The sequence below is a fragment of the Podarcis bocagei genome (genome assembly GCF_964188305.1).
Source record: "Podarcis bocagei genome assembly, chromosome: 6".
Classification (NCBI taxonomy): Eukaryota; Metazoa; Chordata; class Lepidosauria; order Squamata; family Lacertidae; genus Podarcis; species Podarcis bocagei.
Window position 1 is genome coordinate 39,418,518 of NC_138130.1, and position 21,263 is coordinate 39,439,780.

A 21,263-nucleotide genomic window follows, 5' to 3' on the forward strand; every position below is an offset into this window, starting at 1 on the left:
CCCAATCCCTCCTGCTGCAGTGCCTAGAGAGAGGGTGAACAAGACTGTGGAGGTGGGACCAGCAGGCTTCCCTGGAAGTGGCAGAGCTCAGAGGAAGAGGGATAAAGGAAGCAGCCTTAAACCAACTCAAATGCTAGATCCATCTAACTCAGGCACGTCTGCACTGACTGGCATGACCTAATCCAGATTCCAGGCAGGTATCTCTCCCAAACTTAGCCGGAGATGCCAGACACCACCTGAGGCCTTCGCCATCCCAAGTTGCAGCTGTTCCCCAAGGTAGCACCCAGCAGGGATGGCTTCTAAGGGGATTCTTGACTGGGGCTCTTTCCACCTCACACTGCTTTCCCTCTGAGGAAGAAGGGGTTGTTGTTGTTTTTACTGCTTTTATGCTCTTTCCAAACCAGCAAGAGCTGCTGATCTGCTTTTCCCTCAAAATGAAAGAGAAGCTGTGAAGCACTCAGGGTGCTTAAAAATAAATGTGGCAACGTGAATAAAATATTGGGGGAGCAGGTAAGCCCCGCACCACATAATCAATCACAAGATGCAGTGCAAGCACACCATTTGCATGGCAATGCCCATTAGCTTTGGGGGCACCAAGCACCCTCAAATATTTTATGGGGGGCACATGGGCATAGACAGGATTTTTGTTAGGGGGCAGCACCCCAGTGAGTTAAGTATTTTTATTGATTTTTATTTATTGGGGGGGGGGAGCTTCCCCCCTGCCCCGCTTGGCCCCTAGGAGTTGGCTTGTATGGCGCCCGTTGACTCTCAATCTCGCATCTCCAAGCACAGCTCTATTTTGAGAAGGGGCTCGCTTGCATCTCTCCCGGGGACTTGTTTGCCACGGTGCGAGTGTCTTGCAGGAACAAATGAGAAACACCGTGTGCCTACACAAAGTGTCACCACTGAGCTGCCCCCTCCAAGATGGCCTCGCGGGCTGCTATGACAGGGAGAATCCTGCCTCCGCCCTCCCGCCCCCATGGAGCAGAAGCCCTGCGCGCCTGAGGGAAAGCAGCGGCGGGCGCGAGGCAGCTGGTGGGCCCCGTCGGCAGGTGCACGGGATTAGCAACAGCTGCTGCTTCCCCAGCTGTTGAGGCTCCGGGCCGCGCGAGGCGCCTTTTCTCCCCGCCCCCTGAGAGGAGGCTGGTCGCGCGCGCCACGGCAAGGAGACTGCCTGCTTCGTTGCTGCGCCGAGCGGGCCTCTGCGCAGACGCGGAGGCGCTTCCTCCCTTCGCCTAGCCGGCCTGACGCCTCGCCGGCTTAGCCCCAGAGCTGGCCGGGCGGACGGGGGCGCGCGTGCGCGAGAAAGCAAGCAGCCCAGGCGGCGGCAGCAGCAGTTTCATTGCTATCGATGGTGCCGCCGCTGGGAGATGCTGCACGCTCAGCTCGCGGCCGGAGGGGGGTAGCAGCCGCGGCAGCAGCAGCAGCAGCCACCGCCACCGCCTTCGTCGCCAGCTCCTTCTTCCGAGGCAAGGATTGCTGCTGGTGCTGGAAGAGACGAGCCATGCCTCCCCTGCTTCCTGGCATGGAGCTGCTGCTGGAGTGAGCGGGCGAGCGGGGCACGAAGCGAGGCAGAGCTCCGGCGGCTGCATGGATGGATGTGTTTAGCTTTGTCAAGATTGCCAAGCTCTCCGGGTAGGTCCCTCTCTTCACTAGGTCTTTCTTAGGTTGTCTCGAATTCTTTCAGCTGCTGCTGCTGCTGCCTCCTCCTCCTCTCTTGGTCTCTCTGGTCCATTTGGGGCGGTGATGGGCGCTTGGCGCTGGAGAAACGGAAGGGAGTGAGAGGTGAGTCCGCGAAGCCCCTTCAACTTCCTCGCCGCTCCAGCGGAGGTCCTGCGTTTGCTGGCGGAGGGCGCCCCCTCCCTCCTCCCGCCCGAGGCAGCTGCTCTGGGCGCCTGTCATGCAGCCAGCGGCTCCCTATGTGCGCTGCATGGATCATCATGTTGACGATGCTCCTCAACAGGGGAACGTGGGATTGAGGGGCTTGGACAGTGGTGTCAGAACTCTTTGGCTGAGCTCCAGGTGTAGGTTCTCTTTAGTTGGTGGGCGATTCCCGCACCAGCACTCCAAAAGCTGGTAGGGTGACCCTAGGTGGAGAAAGCCCCTCCCCAGCCTTAATTGAGATGCCCTGAAGTCCTGCTTGGATGGGAAGGAAGGTGGATCTACAATCTTACGGAAAGCATCATCTAGTTTTTAGAAATCTTGTGAATTAACTTGCAATCCGGTCTTGGTTAACCAGCTACCCCCAACTTGGTTACTGAACTATGGTGGTGCTCCTTGGTTATCAAGCTGGCGTTAGTAAATTAGAAATGTTGCGCATTAAGAGTTGTGGTTTTTTTTAAAGAGAAGATGTGTACCAATGCTCACGACTTTCAGTTCTGCCTTGCATTGGTACCAGATCAGTGATGAGTTAATTGTGTCCTTACTTAGCACAGCAGGTGGAAAATGCATCTTTCCAGAGGATGAATTTATGTGTCTGATACATTCCACCTCCCTATGCGTAGATATCTCTTCTCTTCTCCCAATAGTAGCGGAATGTTGATCTATTGCTGTAGAAAGGAAAGCTCTTTAGAGAAAAGTTAGGCCTAAGGCTACACAGAGATATGCATGCACAAACAAGCTGAGACCATTGAAAGCCATTTCATTGTGGCTAAAAAACAGGACTAGGCTTTCTTGGAAAAAAGGTGTTATGGAAACCACAGACATTCTCGAGGTTGTGGTGTGAAAGTGGTCCACCACTTTCATGGTTTTTGATAAGGATAATTTTACTAAAGAGTTTATTTTAGATTGCAACATACTCCAAGTTGCTACTGTGTTCATATATGCTGGTTAACATGCCATATTTACCACTGGTTTTTAGCCATTTCTGAGGTTCTGACTGGAATGAGATGTAGTCAAAGAAGAAAACTCTTGTTGCAGAAGTACAGTGGTACCTTTAGTTATGAGCTTAATTCGTTCCGGAGGTCCATTCTTAACCTGAAACTGTTCTTAACTAGATGTGTGCTTTCGCTAATGGGGCCTCTTGCTGTCGCTGCGCCACCGGCACACGATTTCCGTTCTTATCCTGGGGCAAAGTTCTCAACTTGAGGTAACTCTTCCAGGTTAGCGGAGTTTGTAACCTGAGGCGTTTGTAACTCGAGGTACCACTGTAAAAAGCAGATACGTTATATCAGGGTCTTACAGGCTGTGCACCTGCCAAATTGACAAATGGTTCCTTTATAGTACAGTGTGTACTAAAGTTGGAAAATGCCACAGGTGTGAAAGCATATTAAGCCAAGCTGTCTCTCCAGTAAAAGCAACAAAAAAAAAATCATTGTCTTTATACCCGCCCCCAGTATTTTCAAAGTATTCCTACCCAAAATATCCCCATTACATCTTCCTGTGTCAATTGCTAAGGTTTTTAGCTGTGTGGTTAACCTAACCCATCTCAGAAGCTACTTTGGTATACTATAAATGGCCTTCGGAGGGTGATGTAATAATCAAGTTTAAAGTTATATCTCTCATGTGATATTTGCAAAGTTGTTCAGCGTTATGAAAGGACCTGTCCTATGATGTGCAACCTTATGATAGTGGATTATATCCATTTTATGCTTTCAGAGTCATAAATGATAATTATAACACTTATCATGTGTATAATGGAATGCCTGATCCCATCCTAAGACTTGCATACTCTAAAAATCTATAGATAGAAATACATCAGGGGGAAAATTTAGATGAATAAATTGGCTCCTAAAATACATCTGGTATTCCTTGTTCAAGATGTATAATATTTTATGATCATCAAATTTGATGGTGGTGGTTAATAGTGCAATCATCTGAATTTGAATAATGGGGATCAACTGACTAAAAATTGGATGAAAATCCAGAAAAGGAGGAGAGAACCTGGAGGTAGAGGCGAGCAAAGCAACAATGAAGGTGTGGGGGACAGCAGAGACCTGACTGAAGGAGAGCAGATGAGGTGGTGGGGGAGGGGCAAAGAAGAATGATGGAAGCAAAAGTTCTATGGGAGGAGGACTTGAGACAGGGGAAGTTGTGGGGAAATGTGGGGCAAAGTCCTCAGGAAGTATGAATTGAGGGTGACACATGCCTGTCAGATCAGAAGTAGTCTTTTTATGGTCATGTTTCCATGAACACACACTTCCATCATTTGGTAGGCATTTTGCTAGTTATTCCTTGTTGTGTCAAAATTCTAAGCATACTTACTTTGACATAAATTTAAATCGGTGGGACGTATGCTCACATAAGTGCGTGTACAATTAGAATTGTAGTTTGTTCTCAGGCTTGTACATGGCTTCAGATGTGAGACTGATCCCTCACAATGCAGTTATCCTATACATACTTAGATGGGAGAAAACAGAGTTGAACTCAGATGCAGGATTGTGCTAACCCGTAAGGCCTATTTTTGATTTTCTGTGCATGAAACACGTTTAATGATAAAAAAGCTGATTAATTATTCTTTAAGACACAGGATCACTTCAAGTGATGACTGTTATAGTCATGGCATTAGAAGGTCTACCAGTTGACATCCTATGCCCTTTTTAAATGTGGGGGTTTTTTTGTGGGGAGGGGTTATTGGATTGTTTTTTGTATTTTGATTATGGATTTTGTGGTTTTATATTGTGATTTTATTCTGTAAACTGCGGGTATAGGGCAGTATATAAATTTAATAAATAATAAATAAATAAATTTACCAATTACCCTGGACAGTCTTCTTCATATGCAAGGAGCATCTGTGAATTAGGATAAAAACTTCTGTATGTGAACTGGTTGTGTTCATCTACAAATATCAATATAGGTCTAACTAAAAATGGTCTCTTTTTTGCCTAAAATTTTAGCTTTCTTAAGTGTTGTCTGGTGGTGTGGAGTACAAGATTGTTCCTTACATTCAGACTAATTCAAATTACTTGAACTCAAATGCATTGGTTTTTAATGAGGCTTACTCCCAAGTTTCTGTGGAACTTAAGCAGCAGACCCTTATTTTTTTTTAGGATAGTTGTTCTGAGATCTTGCAGTCTTCTATCATTTCATGGGTAGTTTTCTACCATTTTAGGACCATAAAACAGGAAGAAATTTTTCTGTGGCAAGTTGTGATGAATACAGTTGCCTTTGTGTCACATTGCACATGTTGTCTTATATCAAGTCAAATTGTTGATCCATCTGGTCTAGAATAACAGCAACAGTCAAGGATTTTAGACCAGAGACTTTCCCAATTCTTACTGGAGATGCCAGAGATCAAACATGGGACTTTTTGCATACAAAGCATGTGCTCTGCTACTGAGCTATGGAGATTGATTAAGTAAATAAGTAAGTAAACAAACAAACAAACAAACAAACAAACAGTGTGCATGTATGAGAACTTCTTTTAAGTACTGTAAGTGCTTTCCCCCCTATGGCCCAGGAATAACTTCACAACTGATCGCATTTTATTTTTCTGCATAATGGAATTAACCACATATCTTCTTTTGAGGGAACATAATGCTAATTTCAGTGGCCAATTTGCTTGTGTTTGGATTTATAAAATTGTTTCTATTAAAAATAAAATGAAATGTGTCTTTAGAGAAAGGAAAACCGCTGGCGGTGTTAATGACTTGACATAGGGAATGAAGCCTGGGTCAGATGCCCTCTTGATATCCCTGGAAGCAGAAGTGGTTTGGGGTGACCCTCTTCCCTCATTCAGTTGTTTTGAAAGCCTTCATTCAAACATGGCAATATTCTGGACATAATTAAGCTTTGCGAATACAATTGAAATTGGTAGTTGATTGTCTGCCCACACATAATTAATACTTAATTAATGACACAGTAGTGACTCAAAAAAAGAAGAAGAAACAACATTTCCAGTTTATTAGTTTTCCCAGGTGGAGTGGCTGTTTATAAGCTGCTGTAGCAGCATCAATGCAACTTCTCTCTATAGATACAAGCTAGGGAGTTTTGATGAAAGATATATTTTGTTACATAGATTTCACTGTTAAAGTCCTGTCACATGCTTTGTTTATTCAGAGGTAAGCTCCATTGAGTTCAGTTGAACCTACTTCCAGAAAATTTCATGTAGGATTGTAGTTAAAATCTACAATCCTATGCTGAGTTATTTATGTGGGAGTGAGCCCCAAAGAATGCAATGGGACTTGCTTCTGAGTAGTTGCTGTTTGTGCTGGATTTATTTTGAAGCATTTCTGTCTCCAGTTGCTAAATAAACTACACACACATTACTTAAACTGAAGAAGTGCTCTAGAATGCTCAACATTGAAGCTTTGCGCATGCAGCATAACATTCTAAGTTGTGTTTTGTTGGCGTACCATATACCGTATGTTGTATTTAAAGGATAGTGTAGATAAAGCCTTTAATTGTACTTGTTAAAGTTGTGGTGCCAAAACTTTTTGTGATGTTAAAAAATGAAAAACAAGACCTTTTTTGTTGTGACTCCAAGATTACAGAACTCCCTTTCCATGGAAGTGTAGAACTCTGCAGATCTTCAGCTGTGCAAATCTTTAATTGAGCTTTGGAAAATTATTTCTTTTGGGCTGCTTCTTCCTGATTTAGACTTTGTTTTATGAGCACACATAAAAGAACTTTTTTGAATGTTTAATTTTTCAGCTGCTAGAATATCTACTGATGCTTTATTTTGAACTGCCCTGTGTTTTCTTTTTCTGTGTTGCCACCTAAAATTCTCTGGTATGTTTTGTGTTTTTCTTATATGGAAGCCATCTTGTGTGAGTGGTGCTTGAAAACATGACATAAATAAGTTTATAAGCAAATTCAGCCCCAAAGGGCTATGTTGTTTAGCCTTCTTTCATTTCCACATACTGCTGTCATTCAGTAGTTGAGAACAGGTCTTCTGCAATGCTAGAAGGGGACATATTTGACCAGTGACTTTGAACTAACTGGGATTTTACTGCCAACTTTGTGTGCCATTTGGTTCAAGCATTATATGATAGCATTTAAATCTAGTCTGGCCATTATGGAATGCTTGATAAAGAGGGGAACGGGTTGCATGGGATTTGCTGGATTTTATTCAGTGTAGGCATATGCTAGGAAAGAGCTTGGTTCTATTTAGGATCAATTTGTTCTGCACTTAGCACTGTTAAATTGACCAAGACGATTTTAGTGCTAAGGGTGCTTTTCATTGCCTGTAACATGGAGACACTTTGAAGGTAGGTTTTTCTTATTTAGTGTCATTTTCAGTTATTATGGTATGCCAGCCAATTGTATTTTAAGCATGAGCCTGAAATTATAAATGGATTGTAGATATTCTCAGGTCTGCTGGAAAGAATTGATGTTCTATTGCATTCTCAACAATTTTCTGAAATAGGGATTACTGTGTATATCACAATTTAGCATCTAAGTGATGAAAGTAAAAAAAAAAAAGCCAGAGTGGATACATGTAAAGATCCGCTCTTTATTCTCTAAACTGACAGTGCATTACTATGTATAAAGTGAATTAATGCACAAGATCAAATATGAAAAGGAAGAAAAAAGGGACTCTTCAAACAAGTAGGGCTACTCTTTAGATATGTTTATATACAGTTGAGGGACATCATTACTTGAAGAGTCATCCTCCTCTTATCTGCAGTTTCCTTGGAGTAACATGCTCCACAGCACCTTATCCAATTTGTGGTGGCATGACCGGCTGTGGAATAGGACCATAAAATGATACATGGGAGCTCATTCTCTGTCGTGTATGTGTCTAATGTTGCATGATTGTAGAGGGGGGGGGGAATGTAATATGAGAGTAGAACACAATGAAACGCAGTATGTACAGCTCTTGGCGTCTCTCTACACCAATCAAATGTATGCATGATAAGCACATGGCCATGTACAAAAGCACCAACTGGCTAACATCTAAGCAGAGGATCTCCACTGCTAAGAAGAATTGAGAAGGGAAATCACTTTCAGTTAGAACCTATACGGTGCAAGCTTTTTCAGAAGTCCCCCTGAGCTGAACTGAAATTCCCCTGAGTGTGCTTAAGAGTATATACTGCAATGGAAACATCATAAAATATGCTGACCAATCCTTCAATAAACTTTTACAAATGCTTTAGTGTTTTCTGAAACTCAACTTCAGTCTTTTCCTAGTTTAGAAGATAGCTGAGATAAATGTGAATAAATAAAAGTAACAACACAATAATTATAAATAACACAGTCCTAACCAGGCCTACTCAGAAGAACGTTTTGCTGAATTCAATAGGGTTTAGGATTGCAGCTTGATAGTTGGATAAGTTCTAAAAACAATAGCATTATTGTTCCTCAAAATTTTATATTTAAATGATAGACGTTGAAGATTTTGGATTGGATTAATAGCAGAGCATGAACAAGCTGATTAGGATCAAACACGTTCAGTAGAATCTTTCATTTTCCCACTTTTTATCAGCTCACCCATACATAAAACTTTGATTTTATTGTGCAATTTGTATATATTTGTATTTGTTTCTCATCTATGCTGTAAGCCACCTTGAATTAATGTAGTTGAAATGTGTAATATATAACTTTAAAAAATATTTAACTCAATTATTCAATTAATAAACTAACCCTCATATTATAAATCTACTAACATATCTTTAATTGAAGTGTTAGGCCTTTTTGTAAACATGGTGAGTTTCCTCAAGTGCCAGAAGATGCAACATTTTTTTAAAAGTGTAAAATATAATATATATTGAAAGTAGATGTGAATTTTCATAATCCACAGAGGAAGAAGGCAACAACCCTAAGGCAAAAACTTAGAAGGATGAGAGAAGCCATACTGTATACTTTTGGCCTTGGGGCAGTTATGTTCTTCTGGAACAATTTTACTGCTTGGGTTACAGTGTGTAATTAATTTTAAGGAAAAGACAACTAGACTGAATAAATGTTACTATTGAGTTCAGCAGAACAGCTGAATGCAAAATAGAACCAAATTCACCTTCTCTACAGAGCTGGGTCAAGATTGCAAGCAGTACGGCTGTAACCATCACAGATTGCATTTATTCAATAGCATAGCTTTGGAAATCAATACAACCCTTCCCAGACACTTTGAAGTGGAAGCAGAGGCAGATTTAGGGCAGCACAACTGGTTCCCCAGCACAGGCTACAGGGGCCAATAGGCACTGCCTTGCTTCTTCTCAAAGCCTAGTTAGCACTTACGCAGTTCTGGAAAGGAGGCACGAGGGTACTATGACCATGCCAGAGCCTTACTCCTCCTTTTCCAAAGCCTGGAAAGTCCCTTACCTGACTCTGGAAAGGCAGCTTTGGGATGGGTGAGGTGTGTATGTGTGTCAAATATTGGTCTTGCACAGGGCACTATATTCCCAAGGTCCACCCCTGCTGTATTGACCGTGTTATCAACTGGTTTCATAATACTAATACAAAAAGTTTACTTATGCAATATAAAACAGTCAGTCAAACAGTCATTCCATTTGATGTATGCATATAGGTCTGAAAACCATGTTCCCAAACCTCAAGTGTTAATGCACTGTTTGCATTCCAGACATCCGAACTGTATACACTTGTCAGTGTAAGATCCTCATATAAATTCATTCTTTGAGGTCTTGTGGCGCCTTTCCCGTTTTATGAATGCAATCCTAAATACAGTTGTTGGAGAGTAACCTCCCGCCCCAAGCTCAGTTGCTTCTAGAGATGGGAAGGCCTGGGGGGAAAAATCAGAAAAATTGGCCTTCCCACCTCTAGTTGCTTCCCAGTAAATATGCATTGGATTATGCTTCCTGTGCAGTACAACAGAATATTGTTCATTGCTTATTTGTTTGGAGGGCTGAAAACATTTTACTTATGCTGCCACTTCATGTAGATTATGAGGTTTCTGTTACGTACTCTCATATAGATTATAAGAGGTATAGCCTGAAGAAAGAAGCATCCAACACTTCCCTAATATGCACCTAATCTTCAAAATTGTGCCCTCCCTAATTTTTTTGCTTACCTGCTAATGTGCATGAGTCCCATTCTTATGAATTTCTCCACTTGAACACAGTTTTTGGGACACCTTATTCAGAACAAGTCTGTTGTGTTCTCTGTTGAGTTGGTGGGGATTTTGGGCAGTGTGTTGACAGGCATAGTTGTTTTCATCTTTAAAAGCTGTTGGGAGCACAAATGTATTGAGCATGCTATAGAGAAGAATCTGGTATTAGCATCCGTAGTATAGGCTGATCCATTAGAGGGAATGAGGGAGTGCCCTACCAATGTTGGTTTGCCTTTAGCCACCCACACCTTCCTTCCTTTTTACTTACAGCCAAACCTTAGCTGTCAACTTCCTCATCTCAGTGTTGCCCTTGTAGAACATAGCAGGGAAGGGGAATGGAGACAAAACCAGAATTATTTGACTCCACCTGTCATTGGCTCTGGCTCCATCTACTGTTAGCTGCTGTTCTAGTCCCAGTGGCATCAACACACCCTAAACATTTCTTCATTATCTAATGATTTAAGACCTGGGATGGGGGGGGGGATAGGATGCTCTTTAAACAGGAGATTTTCTTGTTAAGCACTAGGGATTAATGAGTTTCTCTTTCTGAAGGAGCTGGGGGGGATTATTATGCTGTTGTCTGCAACGGAAATTTCTGCTAGAAAATTTTGGAGCTTCCACAACAGGGCCAAATAATGATTATGAGCAAAGGAAGAACATCTCTCAGGTGAGGAATTGCTTTATAATAAAGGCATTAAAAGTAAAGTTTCAGGGTGCAAATGCTGTTTTCTTTTAGCAGCATATCTGCTAGATACAACCAGTTTCTTCTAGGTTTTACTGCAATCAGCGGACTTCAAAACCTTGAAAGAGGGAAAAATGGGTACATTGTTCTGGTAAATTCAGGTAAAAAGGTGAAGCAGTTATGAAGAAGGAAGCTGTTAGAAAGTAGGACTGCTTGATAGAATCTATGTGGGGTAGGGGTAAGAAGCTCACTAAATTCCCCATATCTTCAAGGAATTATTCCTTTTAGTCTTGGTAGAAATTATTTGGAGACTCCAAATGAGACTCCAGAGACTTTTTTTTTAATATATTAAGTCAATTTTTCAAGGAAACTGTAGATAAAAAATTCAGTTCCAGATATGCCATATGAAACTTTAATTGGAATTTTTATGAATGAGCCAAAGTAGGGCTTAAGAAGGTATGAGTCACCAATAACTGGGAAAAGTTATTTCTGGTTTGACTTTGAATTTCGCATCATTTTTCATCAGTGCTTGTTAAAAACATTTTCTTTCACCTTTGTTCTATAGCTTGCGCCAAACTTTGATTAATAAAGTTATACAAAAAATCTCACTCACTAACTCACAAATTATTTAAGAATTACCCATTGCACATCTTACCTTAAAATGTGCAAAACCCTTTAATGTGGGGTTTCTGAAGGAAATGTGAAGAGTTGTTAAACGTTCTATGGGACGCTTCCGCTTTCTGTGAGAGACATCTAAAGTATCTTGGATGGATCCTTGAACAATTGTTTTCGGGTGGGGGAATCATTGTCAAAGGATATTTCGCCTCTTCCATAGGTGGTTTGCCCCACTGATCTTTTGTTTCAGTGAATGTGTGACTCCTAGAATCTATATGGTTGCTAGACTGGAATTGCTATTGTTACTGTAATTCTTAAATTATTTCACAGTGATATGTAAGGATGTTGTTGTCCAGCAACCTCTGGAGAGTCACATGTACCTCATCTCTACCTTCCTCCTTCTGTTTCCTGCTTCTCATTTCAACTGTTTTCTCTTGCAGACCTCCGGTAATGAATGCACCTTTGATACTGCATACAAATGTTGTGTTAAACATGCCTCTTGTGTCTAATTGAATGTAATCCCAAAGAAATACAGATTTTGTGTAATGGTACTTTTTCAGAAGTAAGCATTATATTTGTATAATGTGGATTTTATCACAGGTGATTTGAGGAAACAACTTTGTGAAGTTTCATCATATTTGAGAAAGTTAAAACCTTCATGACAGAGTAGCTTGAAATCTCACTTTGTTTCATCAGCATCTTTTTATTTTCCATTAATATACAGAATTATATATTAAATTCTGTTAAATTCCATTAAATTATAGAAATATTTTTTCTATAAACATCATGGCCTGGTTGGGCTTTCCAAGGCTTTCCTTAAACCATAATATAATGTGCTTTTTGAAAATGCTATCAGTTTGTTCACTGTTAAAGGTCATTATTATGATTATGCATGTCATGATTATGTACATCTGATGACATGGAAGATAATGTTAACAGTGAGAATTCAACTGCATTCGCTGCAATCATCTGTGTAGTTGTATGCATGAACATATTTCTCATTTTATGGAAAATCTATTTCTTCCATTTATGCTGCTACTAATGTTTTTATGTTTAAATTCATGACCTAATAGTCTCATTATAGGAGGCCTGTCCTGGTATTGCACCAAGCCAATTGTATCTTGCCAGCCATGTATTGCGACAACCAAATTCTTAATACACACCCATTTTGAAATCCCAGAAAAGCCCCCATTTGGGTATTATGGGTCAAATGTTGTGCTAACTTGCATTACAATAAATGATAAATATGGTGTCTGGATATTCTTGCAGGGTCTCTCTTATTTGTAACTTGAATTCCAGTTGCTCAACATCCAAACCCAAATGACAGCTAAAAATGCAGCTCCCCAAGTCACATTGTTTCCTCTAGTGTCAATTAATTTCTTTTGCTTCTGATACCTTTGAATACTGGTGCTATCTGCCTTGTTCTATGTGATGATAGTGCATAGGGATGCTCTGTTTTTAATGTGTTAAAAGAAACATTGTATATGCAGTCCTATATACATTTGCCTGAGAGTGGTACCTTTGAACTGAATGGGGTTGAATTCTGAGTAGATATTTATAGGTTTGCGCTGCCAATAATACAACTTCAGAAAAAGGCACAGGCCAGGGAAGTGGGGATTGATTCATTTATTTTCATTCATTTGTTGGCAGTATCCAGTAGGTACCTGTCCCTCAAGCAATTACATTTCGTATGATGGATGCAATACTAGTTGGTGTGTGAAGTGGGGTAAAGTGCCCTTTCTGCAATATGAAATTCTGTGTTATAGGTAGTTGCAGAATGTGGTGTCTCTTCAACAGAAGTACTACCTTTGAAGGAAGATGCTCTAATCTTGCAGAATAAATCAGTGAGATCTTCACATTTTATTGTGTGCAAAAGCAATCATGTGGAACACGTTGCTTTCCTCTCTTTGCTATTTCACTTTTTCTAGTACACTTAACTGCTTGATTTTCTTTCATAGTGCCCTACTTTCTTTGTCCTTCATTAGTTTTTTCCCCTCCTCAGCCCACTCAATCAGCTTTATTCTGCCAAATCTTCATTTTAGCCACACTGTGTAATCAGGATAGCTTGTTAGTTCGTGGTGTTTGTCATATTAATGAATGCTGGAATTTGCTTAGTAGACTAGTATTAATCATCCACCCCTCAAAACATGTGTCCCAAACACAATATGGTATAAGAGGTTGTCTTCTGGGGTGGGGGTAGAGGAGGGAAGGTAGACATTAATTATCAGCAACATATTATAACTAATTTGTTGGTGTCACTTGGATATATTTGTTTTGTTTTGTTTGAAAGAGTATCTGGAAGAAAAATCCCATTTGCAATAGAGCCTTCATGGCAATGAGTTCTGTTAGCAAAATGAATTCTCCATCTAAAAGATAATTTGTAGAGTCATATTGGCATGACTTTTCAGGGCTAGACTGCATGTGATACTTAGTCATGTGTAATTTGTCCCCAATAAAGTGGAGTTAAGGCAAAAAAATGTGGAAACTGGTACTGGGCAGCGGTATCCTTACCCATTTCTGGTTCGCGTTGGTTTTCCCCAAAATCATGCCTTCCTAGCTGCTTTTTCCCCCCTCGGTCAAAAGCAATCAAAGGGGATGATTTTGAGTGGGGAAATGGTTTAAGGGGAAGGAGTCAGGACCTCTCTTTCCTATCTGCATTGGTCAAAGTCACTGGGAACAAAAGATATGGAACTTAACATCATCATGGTAGAGTTTGATCCTTGCTGTATATCAAGCTCTTGGAATCTGGCATTTCTGTGCGCTCTGATACTCGTCGCAGTCCTCCGTCCACCAGTAGTGGTTTAGTCCTGCTGGCCACATGACCTGGAAAGCTGTCTTTGAATGAACGCCGGTTCCCTCAGTCTGAAGCGAGATGAGTGCTGCACCCCATAGTCGCCTTTGACTGGACTTAACCGTTCAGGGGTCCTTCACCTTTACCTAGATTATAATTCTCTCATTGATAATTTGATAATTACTCTATATGATTTATGCTGTATTTGCTAGCCGCTTTGGGATTCATTTGAATAAAAAGCGGCATAGAAATATAATAAATCAAAATCAAATCAGTCGTTAATTGGCTGTGCTAGGCAGGTGCAGTTTCAAACCAGCTCACCCAAACAAAAACATGCTATAGAAATTATTATGCATTTGATCTTTCCCCCCCTCATCCCCCCTTTTAAACCAAACTACCCTCCTACCATATATCATAATTCCCCTTTCTTTTTGACACTTCCAGGATATGCCTGGATAACTTCTATTCATACTGCTTATTTTCCCAACTATGCTTGAAGAAAATGTGTGTGTCCTTTCCCATAAGTTCCCCAGATTTCCAATGGAATATTCTATATATTTTGGGCCTGTTTAATCATAGATTCAGTTCTGTACCTTTTAAAATATGATAGAACCTTTTTGAGTACTTTTCTTTAAAGGAAGGTCGACGTAATGCAGTCATTCTTGCTGTAATAAAATTCACTGTGATCCTTATGTATTTTCTTATGTTGGAAGCTTCTTTAAGTAGGATGCATTTTAACAGCAAGACAGATTTCCTGCTTGTACAGTTTTTTACCTGGTAGCACCTGCATATTCTAGCCTAGGCCTTTCTAAAATTTCACAGAGCAATATAGGAATTGTTCTCTCTTTTCACTGCTATGGGCGTCTAAAACCTGCAGAAATAGCTTTTCTAGTAGATTGGAAAAGATAATAACTGTTCACATTTACTGCGGGACAAGGCCAAACAAAATGCATCTGATTCCAAATCGAACAGCACTCGAAAGAACATAGCTGTCAAAATATTTGACAGTTTTTATGAAAAGGACTTGAGAAGACTATAGTACCGGAAAACATTGCTTTCTGAAAATAGACCTCTAGTGAAGCATATCACCCTAATTGAAAAGTAAAAAAGCCGAACAACTTCTACCCTCAAGCTTTTTGATGTTTGAGTCAGTTCAGATAAAAAATCTGTTTTCTCTGCTTATTTAAGACGTATTTGAAACGGAGCAGAGAATTGCTTTTAATTTCTGATAGAAAAAATGTTATCAAGAATTACTTCAGGGTTGTTGGTTTTTTTTGGCTTTTATTTAGCTGCTGATAAAGAGAACATTTATCAGCATTTATAACAATAAATTTGGCATAGCCAATGGAGCTTGGGAATATTATTGGTTTGTTACCCATCTGTCAGCAGTAGGTGATGGGACAGAGTCCAAGAAAGAAGCCAGTCAAGTTTGCCACTTCCAGGTCTGGCATTGAGGCAAACCTTCATTTCTGTTAGCGCTCAGCAACACTTTAATTCTATATTTAAGATCACTAGAATAGGGAGTAGCTTTTTCTAATATTATGTTTGATTTTAAGTTGATTTGTGGTTGTGGTTAATTGTGGTTTATTTAAAAGGCCTAAGTTATAGAGTATAAAAACAGACTATTGAGTTGGGGGGGGGGAGAGAGAAATAGCAGCAGCAGCAGTAGTAGCAGTAGTATTATTTGGACTCAAAGTCCCTCACCAATAATCTCTGTTGGTAAAATAATGCACTTCATTGACGCTCTGGGCGGTATCCAACTAAAGTGTAAGAGGAGCACAATGTACTCTCGTCTCCCCATGTGTACCTGCACCATGCCCAGATCTGCTCCAGAGGGAGATTTCTCTGGGTGGGATAAAACCCAGAACATATTTAGGAGGCGTATGAAGCGAGGGGTAAAGGGAAAATACTGTACTGCAAGTGGAAGGCATTCTCATCATGCAAGCAGTTGCTTAGTGCAAACTTTGGATACAGTCCTATATTTGAAATAGTATACCTACTAAACACAGAGTTTATTATTATAGTTACAGGAAATATGGTATTATAAGGAGCTCATGGATCTCCTCCTCCCCACTCTATGCTCTAAAAAGTCCTGTGAGGTAAGTTTGACTGAAGGACAGGGACTGGCCCAGTGTTGCTCCTGGAGCTTCATGGCTGAAGGTTGATTTGAACCCTGGTCTCCAAGTTCCGAGTCCAACACTTCAACTACCATGCTACACTAAAGCTCAGATCCCCCCTGCTGAAGAGGTGCTTGTGCCCCAAATGTGTTGGGCTTCCTTCTTTTTATTAATATTAATGTTTTGAGTACTACATTATTTACATGTTTCAAACAAACTTTAATAAACAAAACTCCAGAGTAGAGAAACTTCAGTGGCATGGTGGCTGAGCTAGCACTTTCTTTCTCATTATTTTTTTGAAGTTTGTTACATACTTTAAGTGTCCTTGTACTGTCAGTCTTAGTATGAGAAACAAAACTGCATTCTGGACCAAGGAGATATCATACAAACAACATATATGTCTGTGTCTCTGCAGTGGCAGCTTCCCAAAGCTTACCATTCCCGAGATTTATAGTAAGAGTCTTGTTGCTCTTTTGTTGTTAATATGAGCCTGACAGCAACTAATATTAATTTAATCAAGTCTTTAAATGCCAATTTTCCCACCTCCACAAGTAAAAAAATGCAGGGTATTTTTTTGAAACCAGTTCCCTTGACTCATCTGCTGTGCCCAAACTGAGGCCTTAACAGGCATGAGACATTCACTAGCTTGTTCCTGAATATTCCTTTTGGAAAGAAAATAACTGATATGATTAATTAAATCAGTTGACTTGGATATTGATTAATCAGTTGGTCAGTTCTTCATCTGTGACTGGATGAGTGTTATTTAAGTTCCTACACCAGTACAGTCCCTCTTCTTCCGAATCCCTAAATTATATCTCTTGACTGCTTTGTAGAAGGATGGACGATTCAACACAAGTATCAGGAGGTACTGACTCCAGATTAATTTGGATTCCTTGCTTTATATGTCATAAAGGTGCACAATGTGTACACATTACCTAATTTTGCATGCTTTGATCCTGGCACATCTATTTCCATCCAGATCTTGTCATTTCTGCCTGGTATCAGATGAATTAACTGATGCAACTAAGATGCTCCCCAGTGCTTTGGCAGATATGGAATTCACCCCACTTCAATGGATTGTTCTTTTGTACAGTAAATCACAACCAAGTTTCACCCTTTAAGTTTGGAAAATCAAGGTGCTAGTGGAAATTGTACTTTTTGGCAAGGAACAATTTGGTGGATATGCTGTCCTCTTACCTGACTCCTTAGGTTATATCCAATGCTGTGTGAGCACTGTTCCCCTCATGCAATTCGAATGTCCCATTCCTCTCCTCTCCTCTCCTCTCCTCTCCTCTCCTCTCCTCTCCTCTCCTCTCCTTGTGATTCCCTCAGTCTTCCCCAGAGGATCCCTCAGTCCTCTGGAGCAGACCTTGAGGGTGTGCATACAGATGCAGGGAAGAGGAGGGGTGTGTTCTTTTACACAAGTGAAACAGCAGCATTGCATACAACCCCTTGTGTTTATTTCCCCTGTGATGTTAAGGCAGAAAGCACATTGAATTAAGCAACTTATTGTGCTACAGCTACAATTTACAAAAGAATGATTTAGGAAAACGATGGAAAATGAAACAGGAAATAGCATAATGGGTTCAATCCAGACTTAATCCACTCCATTGCTATTTTATAAACATATTGTGAAGACATATTTACAATATGGTGTATAGTTAAGAAGGGGATTCTTTACCATTTTGTGCAACAAAGTATTAGTTTTAAAAGCACCATGACTAGTCTGTGATCTCTCTGCATGATTCAGTAGGTAGGGCTCAAATCTCTTCATATGTTAATATCTTAATGCTCCATTGAAATAAACTGCCTGCTCGTTTACTCTTTGTCAAGTGCTATATTTAAGGTCCCTGCCTTGATTTTGCCCTTATCAGCTCACATTCTGTGGGAAGTGTTCTGCAGTTTATAAAATCCTTATTCTTTCAGTGCAATTCAGTTCTTAATGGCAACAAATTAATTGATAGTTGCTTGATTGCCTGATGTTGCCTTGCTAAGCCAATAGATGGAGCACAAATCAGAAAGTGAGATAACTGAGCCTGTACTACTGCCAGGGAAGCTCATGCTATGAAAAGCGCAGGTACACATATGAGTGCAACTGAAAGGAATTACAGCTGGCCTGGCCACTTTCCTCCCTTTAATATCTGTTGAGATGATAGATAGATAGATAGATAGATAGATAGATAGATAACATGGAATTCCTGCAACTTGAAGATAATTGTATTCATTCCCTTACTGCAACTATGAGTGGTTAAAGATGCTAAGTTTGAGTTCTTGTTGCATTTCATTCCATTTATTTTCAGTTTTGCTCTTGTTGACTTGGTGCTGCTCTATACAGGTTTGAGCAAAGGAATGGACTCTGTTCTCAGATATGTTCTACAGTCTGTGCTTTGCAGTGGGAAGCATAAAAGGGCAGTGCGTGTACCAGATGGGTTCAGAGTCCCCATCAAACATGTGTGGTGGTTGCAACATTGCAGAATCTCATAAAGTGATCTCTCTCTCTCTCTCTCTCTCTCTCTCTCTCTCTCTCTCTCTCTCTCTCTCTCTCATTTCCTCTCTGCCTGTCTCAGCTTCCTCACCATACCCCTTTGATCTATACAAATCAGAACTGATTATTTTCTTACATATTCATGGGTTCCACCACTTTATCTATTTCCATTTTTCTTCTCCTCTAACCCTCCTTCTCGTCCTCTAGGCTCCCCCAACACCATGGCATCCACATCTCTCTCTCTCTCCCATACACACACACAGCAGAAGGCAGAGCAATTCCCTGTGGGGAAGTCCACAGAAAAAGAGTTGACTTGTAGTGTTCAGAAGGCTACATGAAAATAGGCTACTCCACCACTATTCTGTTGTTGTTGTTTAGTCATTTAGTCATGTCCGACTCCTCATGACCTCATGGACCAGCGCACGCCAGGCACTTCTGTCTTCCACTGCCTCCCGCAGTTTGGTCAAACTCATGTTGGTAGCTTCGAGGACACTATCCAACCATCTCGTCCTCTGTCGTCCCCTTCTCCTTGTGCCCTCAATCTTTCCCAACATCAAGGTTTTTTCCAGGGAGTCTTCTCTTCTCATGAGGTGGCCAAAGTATTGGAGTCTCAGCTTCAGGATCTGTCCTTCCAGTGAGCACTCAGGGCTGATTTCCTTAAGAATGGATAGGTTTGATCTTCTTGCAGTCCATTGGACTCTCAAGAGTCTCCTCCAGCACCGCTCTTCTAGGCTAATGTAAAAAACACCAGAATCTGAGCAAAATAAACTGAACATGTGCCCACATGGGTTGGTGTTTAAAGCATAATTCTTAGGAAAGTGTAGTGGTAGTTTAAAACACTGCATCCACTGTTCGTTAACACATTGGATCGACTGTTACTTTTAAAGGATGTGTACTGCAGTATCCTGGAGGATGATAGTAGACATTTCTTTATCTTCAAATGGTGATGTTTAACAGCCCAGGCTCTTTCCAAGTAGTAGTTAGAAAAGCTTTCTCTAGGCCAGCTATTACCTTTTCATTATCCTTTTTCTAACTCTGTACGAATGAGTGAGTGAGAGCGAAAGAGAGATAATAAATATTCCCAGGAAGGAATGGTTAAGACCCAAAACATCCATCCTGAAAACACTGTGAGGTTTACATGTCAAAAAATGTTTTATCAGCAGGGATCAATGGAGGTGACACAGGTTAATTTCATATCCTTTGGCACTAATGCACATTGCTCCTCAACATGAAACAGAGTGACAGAGTAGAACATTCGCTTATTTCACTGTTTTGCCTTGGAACAGATAAGATGTAGCTTTATGTGATTTGACCAGATACCCTGATACTTTTGCTACAGTAATTTGCAATTAAGCATAATAAGGTCAGCAAATACATTTAGTCTTATGAAGATTTACTGTGTCAGGTTCAGTAAAATTGAAGGAATGATGGATTGCCTCCTGTCTTGAGGCTAACGTTTTCAGTACCCATTACTTCACATATAAAATGTGATTAAATTGCTGAAGTAAAAAAATAAAAGATCCCCAGATTCTTAGACATGGCTTTATGGGACTACAGCATAGATGTCCATCAATCAAATGTTCAGTGTAAATAATGCAATATGCACAGGGACATTTGGTGTGTTCAGATGTATCTACACATGGTCCAGTGTGCTGTTTTCTGCTTTAAGTCCAGCTTTCCTTCAAATTTCCAGACAGCATGCATACTTCCCCCAAATCAAATGCAATTTCCTTTTTCTCTTTCTCCCTCCTCCTATCCCATGCTCTGCCTTGCACACAGTACCAGATGGATTTTATTTTTTTAAATTTGAAAATCTGCTCCAGAGAGAATATGAGGAGATGTTGTGATTGTCAGAAGGACTAGCCAACCTGCATTGTGCACAGTCCCTTTGGATAAAAAAATGAAGAACGTAGAAAGGCTTGTGTGCATATGAAAAGGTGGGGTGGGCTGTCCTGCCCCCTGTGCTGCTAATGTGTGCCATAGCCACCAGTGTGGCAGACAGCATTGGAAAGGGCTCTACTATTTATTTTTGATTCATTGTCCTTCCCCTTCCCACAACGGCTCAAGCTCAGGAGAAAGCAAAGCAACATTCACACAAATCTCTCCTATGTGTTGAAATAGCAGGTGAGGAAGCTGCGTGGTTAGCCTCACCACCTGCCTAGGGATAAGGGAGATATTTTATTCCTTTTAAGGGAGATATTTTATTCCAAATAAAGAGTGAAATACTTGGGCCTTCCTTGTGGACCTTCCATAGGCATCCGATTGGCCACTGAGAGAACAGGATGCTGGAGGAGATGGGTCACGCCCATCTTACATGATCCAGCAGGCTTTTCTTATGTACTGTTCTCAGATTTATTTATTTATTTTACAATCAAGCAGCATGTGCATTTTATGAAATAAATAAATACTTCTCCTGCCCAAACTTCTGTTTACTTTGTGTCTTTCTAATGGATCATTGCATACAGTGGTGCCTCGCAAGACGAAAAGAATCCGTTCTGTGATTCTCTTCGTCTAGCAGTTCTTTCGTCTTGCGAAGCAAGCCCATTGACGGATTAGCAGATTAGCGCTATTAGCGGCTTTTAGCGGCTTATCGGCTTATCGGATCAGCTGATAAGTGGATTAGCGGCTTA

At 40.8% G+C, this 21,263-nt stretch overlaps 1 protein-coding gene across 2 annotated transcripts in view; it reads left to right on the top strand.

Annotated features, from left to right (window-relative positions):
• Positions 1 to 1,284: 1,284 nt before the first annotated feature.
• Positions 1,285 to 21,263, top strand: part of FRMPD4 (FERM and PDZ domain containing 4) — a 204,125-nt gene continuing 184,146 nt past the window's right edge. Inside the window, exon 1 of one of the 2 annotated variants that reach the window (XM_081196990.1) lies at positions 1,285 to 1,635. In XM_081196990.1, the coding sequence (XP_081053116.1) occupies positions 1,595 to 1,635 (41 nt within the window). In that variant the 5' untranslated portion in view covers positions 1,285 to 1,594. The remainder of the gene's footprint in view (positions 1,636 to 21,263) is intronic. The other variant, XM_081196987.1, reaches the window with a different exon arrangement.